The sequence below is a fragment of the Octopus bimaculoides genome, chromosome 3 (assembly GCF_001194135.2).
Source record: "Octopus bimaculoides isolate UCB-OBI-ISO-001 chromosome 3, ASM119413v2, whole genome shotgun sequence".
NCBI lineage: Eukaryota > Metazoa > Mollusca > Cephalopoda > Octopoda > Octopodidae > Octopus > Octopus bimaculoides.
The window spans coordinates 30,560,629-30,566,852 of record NC_068983.1 but is presented as its reverse complement, the minus strand read 5'-3'; the positions used below and the strand labels follow the sequence as shown (position 1 = coordinate 30,566,852).

The 6,224-nt window shown below is 35.9% G+C and overlaps 1 protein-coding gene across 1 annotated transcript in view; it reads right to left on the bottom strand.

The window, feature by feature from the left end:
* LOC106868472 (transmembrane cell adhesion receptor mua-3) overlaps positions 1-6,224 on the bottom strand; it is a 30,717-nt gene that overhangs the window by 4,985 nt on the left and 19,508 nt on the right. Inside the window, exon 5 of the mRNA XM_014913743.2 lies at positions 1,138-1,228. Coding sequence (XP_014769229.1) covers positions 1,138-1,228 — 91 coding nt within the window. The remainder of the gene's footprint in view (positions 1-1,137; positions 1,229-6,224) is intronic.

Below are 6,224 nucleotides of genomic sequence, written 5' to 3'. Positions count from 1 at the left end.
ATACAATTATACACAAACACGTGTGTATGTGTATGTATATATATATATATATATATATATATATTTGGCATGTTCTTTTTTTCCTTTCACCATGCCTACTGCCACCTCTAATATGCTTCTGATCTAAAATTTCCAGCTAACAATAATTGTTTATAGTTGGTTGTCTGCTGCCGACTTTAGGTTAAGGCATGAATATATTGCAACATTATTATAGTTACCATCAGTAATCTTAAAAAAAAAAAAAGAGCTTTCACTAAATACACGTTATCTACCAGATATTCCAGGTGTAGTGTCTGTGAGACACACTATAATATTTCTTGAAATAGATATCTTAATATACAATGAAAACTTGAGATAGATAAACTTTTGAAAATGTCGCACAAGTTTGCAAATACTGAGGCAGAAAGAGAAGAGCTAACAATAAGTTATATCTATGTTTCTGTCTAATCTAATATCAGTTATATTTTATCAGAGGACAAAGATATCAAGGATATTGGCATTAATATTTTTATATTTCTAACTGTACCAATGCCAAGAGAAGCATCAAATTTCTGATATCAAGTGAAGGAAGAATTTAATCTCAACTTTCACTAAGCTTCCAAAATGCACAAATTGCTAGAAATGACTGTGAAATCTCCTTTAAGTTATACATCACTCACTTGAACAGAAAGGGCACATTGGATAAAGTAATCCAAAATATACAATGTTTGGGAGAAGGATGGACTGGTTAAACCTGGGATGCCTTAGATCTTAGGACTGGTCAAAAAAGACTAAGGGTTAAAAAACAATGCATATATTTAAAGAGAGAGGACTTAACAAGAAAATAAAGCAGAGTACTGTGTGGGAATGTATTTAACAAAATTCATAATAGTTTGTATGGTGTCTTCTGTAATTTTCATCAGCAGTTTTTCAAAAGAATAATGCTTGATTTTAGAATTAAGTCTGGAACAATATGACAGACACTTCAGTTATTCAAATGTGATAATTTTACAAATGATAGCTATGAGCCAACAGGTCTGCATGGAAACTCTCTCTCTCTCTCTCTCTCTCTCTCTCGTTTCTACATTGTAAAAGTGATAGAGAGATTATGATTGAGTTTTATGCTTACTGAACTGGATGGATCAAGTGTATACTTACTTTTCAGCTGCAATCTCTCGTCTTTTCATTATTATTTCTATAACTGTCAGCAACAATAATACACCAAGAATAATTAAACAGAGTACCACATCTGAAGAAAAATTTTTTTTTTTAAATCATATCAAAATAAAAATTATCAAGTAAGCATGTTAAAATTGATTAGATTTTCGCAATTTGTAAAGTATTCAGATTTATATATAATCTGGGCAATTGGATTATATTGATTTCTTACACGACAAATAATAATAATAAGTAGAAGAAGAATGGTTTCAAATTATAGCACAAGGCCAACAATTTTTTAAGGGAGGAGTAAGTTGATCATATTGACCCCCAGTGTTCAATTGGTACTTATTTTATAGACTTCAAAAGGAAGAAAGGCAAAGTTGACCTCGGTGGAATTTAAACTCAGAATGTGAAGATGGACAAAATGCAGCTAAGCCTTTTACTTGGCATGCTAATGATTCTGCCAGCCAGCCAACTAATAATAATCCTTTCTACTAAAAGCACAAGGCCTGGAATTTTGGAGGAGAGGACTAAATTACATCGACCCCAGTGTTTCATTGGTTCTTAATTGACCCCAAAAGGATGAAAGGCAAAGTTGACTTCAGCACAATTTGAATTCAGAATGTAAAGATAAATGAAATGCGGCTAAGCATTTTGCCCAGCATACTAACAATTCTGCCACCTCACCACCTTAATAATAATAATGATCATCATCGTTTAACGTCCGCTTTCCATGCTAGCATGGGTTGGATAGTTTGACTGAGGACTGGCGAACCAGATGGCTGCATCAGGCTCCAATCTGATCTGGCAGAGTTTCTACAGCTGGATGCCCTTCCTAACACCAACCACTCCGAGAGTGTAGTGGGTGCTGTTATGTGCCACCAGCATGAGGGCCAGTCAGGCAGTACTGGCAATGGCTACACTCAAGTGGTGTTTTTTACGTGCCACCCGCACAGGAGCCAGTCCAGCAGCACTGGCAATGACCTCACTCGAATGGTTTTTCACATGCCACTGGCACAAGTGCCAGTAAGGTGACGCTGGTAACGAACACGTTCGAATAGTGCTTTTTACATACCACCGGCATGTAAGCCAGTCAGCTGCTCTGGTAGCGATCACACTCGGATGGTGCTGCTAGCGCTCCACTGGCACGGGTGCCAGTCATCGAATTTGCAAATTTAATTTGATTTCGATTTCACTTGCCTCAACATGTCTTCGCAAGCAGAGTTTAATAATAATCCTTTCTACTATAGGCACAATGCCTGAAATTTTGTGGGAGGGGTCAAGTTGATTTCATTGACCCTAGTGCTTAACTGATACTTATTTTATTGATCTTGAAAGAATGAATGGAATAACTGACCTCAGCAGAATTTGAACTAAAAGCATAAAGCTGGAAGGTATGCTGCTAAGCACAGTCTGGCATGTTAACAATTCTTATTTCTTTATTGCTCACAAGGGGCTAAACATAGAGGGGACAAACAAGGACAGACAAAGGGATTAAGTCGATTACATCGACTCCAGTAGGATGAAAGGCAAAGTCGACCTCAGTGGAATTTGAACTCAGAACATAACGGCATTTCTTCCAGCATACTAATAATTCTGTCAACTCACAACCTTAATTATAATAATAATCCTTTCTACTAAAGGCACAAAGTCTGAAATTTTGGATGTTGGGGTTAGTCTATGACATCAACCCCAGTGCTGAAATGTTACATTATTTTATCAACTCTCAAAGGATAAACAGCAAAGTTAACCTTGGCAGAATTTAAATTCACAATATAAAAAGTCACAACAAATTCCAGAAGATATTTTGTGAAACATTCTAACGATTATGCTCCAGAAAGTGTCTCCTCTTCATGGAACATATGCTCCTCATTGAACTATTTTATTATCTTTTTTGTCTCTTTAACTACAAGATAAATGGTTAAACATGGCTTACAGATATCCGAGAAATGGGATAAACAAACAAAAATTATATAAGAAAGAGGTTGAAAGATGCTATACAATACATGTATTTAATTAAAACAATAATTAACACTACACACGCACACACACGCACACACACATACACATGCACGGTTGGCATGCAGTGTTGTGAAATAAAATTTTCAACCACTTCAAACCTGTTTGGGACATATTTGGCCCAACATATTTGAACTGATCAAAAAGCTTGTTTATTTCATTACTTTACTTTGCATGTCAACCAATTATTTTGTTCTGGCCTGACAGTCACAGCACATATCCCATGGATAATTTCTAGTGATTTCTAACAAGGTAGTGAAAGCCTCTTGTCATTTTGGATTTGTCCTGTTTGGTATCTAATGCTGATGAGAACATAAGTAACTTCAAATGCATATATTAGACCATAGGTGAATGCTATGAAATGACTAACATTTTTTCATATTTTGCTTAAAGCAGGGAATTTTCTCCCATGGTAAATCACAGTGAAAATGGCATTTTACAGATCAAATATATCCCAAACATATTTGAGTTAACCAAAAAATTATTATTTATATATAATACACACACAGACACACACATTGCATCAATTATATGCATCCTTTCTACAACACCTATTTGCATCCTCATATTATTTCAAACTGTTGAATCCAGAATCTTCCATGATGTCTTTAGACACTCATGGAAATTCATAGAGTTCTTTAGCCATTCATGTGAAAAAAAGAAACCATATCTTGCAAATCACTGAGTTGTAACATGTGGTGAACATCCATATAATACTCGATTGAAATTTAGATTTTCTTACATTTTTTTGTATGCTGGTCCTATCTCTTTACCGGCTCTATGTTCTGAATCCATATCTTACTGAGGTCTACTTTGCCTTCCTTCCCTCCAGGTTAATAAAATAAAATACTAATCAAGTACTGGAATTATCCCTCCCCTTGAACAGGCAACTTCCCAGACAATAGCAAATGGGTTCTCATTTGTCTTGTTAGTGTATCTTTTTTGAAGAATATTATGCAAACTAGTTGGATACCTTAAAACAGACAATAATGGGTACCATTTTACGAACATCATAAAACCAACAATTTGTAATTGTTTATTATATTTGGAAGTCAGGACTTTCAAACAGTATAATTGACAAAGTTTTTCTGTTTATATATATTTACTAGGTCTGAAGGTGCAATATTGAAGAGAAGCTAATTTCGATTATTTCAAAATTCCTGTATTTTTACAAATCTCACATACCCCTATAACGTCTTTTGCATGTCCAGAGTGTTATTTGTAACCCAGTTTGAGACTTACTACAGCAGTATCTTACAGTAGATTTTTTTTTTTCGTTGTAAAGGGCTGTGGAAATAATTTTATTCAGGGAGAAGGGCTCTTTACTTGTCATCACTGGAGATGATCCCTTTCATGAGATATTAGCTTCCTGTTATTGGAGAAGGATTACTCTGTTATTGGAGAGCATCTCTTCATCACAAGAAGTGCACCCCTCCAATCTCCAATCTTTTAATTGCCTATTTTAGATTTTGTGTGTGTATGAGAGTATTTTCTTTTTTTTCTGACAATTTGTCAATCCTTTTTGGCCTTTGTCTTGTCCCCATCCTCATATAGTAATGTTTCTTTCCATTTCCACCCCAACATGACTGGCACTTTATTTTATCAGTCCCAAAATGATAAAAAGCAAAGTTGACCTCAGAACTTAAAGAACAAGAGCAAATACCACAAAGCATTTTAAAAGATGCTCTAATGATTCTGCCAATCTACTTATAGAATATTAAAAAGAGAATATAGAAATATCTGAATATAAACTTCTAACTTTCTATCTTCTATCCACAAATATGAAGAGAAGAGAATGATCTGATTTTGTTCAGCTTAAATCCAGTTGATCTACAATTTATAAATTGCTTGTCATAAATATTCTTATAAATAGCTTTTTCTTATCTGTTTGATTAATTTATAAATTGTTTTGTACATAAGAAAAGTATCTCGAAACTCATAGTTTAAATTGGGCATTGAAAGATGTCTTCACCAAGTTTAGTTAGTTGAGCTTTATAACTAGTAAGACAATTGGCTTTATGCCCAACTAATGAAGATACCAGGAGAAACCCTACTGTTAATCCGTTGTTCTTGCTTCAAAGTCGGGATGTCAATGGCCAAAAAGAAATGTTTTGTTAAAATACTAACTTGACTGGTATGCAGATGTTTATTGGCACTAATTTATGGATATTTTGGTGAAACAAGATTGTCTATCATTCATGCCATTTTTTCAATCATGTTAAGGATGTCAGGAACTGAAACTTGTTAGTTTAGCTCCAGGACTGCTTTGATGAAACAGATATATGCTATTGCTGCTGTGAACATCTTTTATTCAGGTATAGTATATGCAACAAAACTTCCATAAACTAGAAACTCTTAAACAAGTAAAACCTTCACCAGAATTTGATTTCCTATGATGGGCAATTGCACAATACCAATGTATGGTATAACATATGCAAAGACACCATCATAAACTAAGAAACCAAGAGCTTTTAAATAAGTTTAATCATCATCATCATCGTTTAACGTCCGCTTTCCATGCTAGCATGGGTTGGACGATTTGACTGAGGACTGGCAAGCCAGAAGGCTGCACCAGGCTCCAATCTGATCTGGCAGAGTTTCTATAGCTGGATGCCCTTCCTAACACCAACCACTCCGAGAGTGTAGTAGGTGCTTTTACGTGCCACCGGCACGAAGGCCAGTCAGGCAGTACTGGCAACAAAAATACACCACTTTGAGCGTGGCTGTTGCCAGTACCGTCTGACTGGCCTTCGTGCTGGTGGCACGTAAAAGTACCCACTACACTCTCAGAGTGGTTGGTGTTAGGAAGAGCATCCAGCTGTAGAAACTCTGCCAAATCAGATTGGAGCCTAGTGTAGCCATCTGGTTCACCCATCCTCAGTCAAATCGTCCAACCCATGCTAGCATGGAAAGCGGACGTTAAACGATGATGATGATGATACATATATATACACACACACACACTTCCCAAGGTGTTGCACAGTGGGGCTGAACCAATCCAAGACCTTATGGTGGGGAAGCAAGCTTCTTAACTATACAGCCATGCCTGTATCATCATCATCATC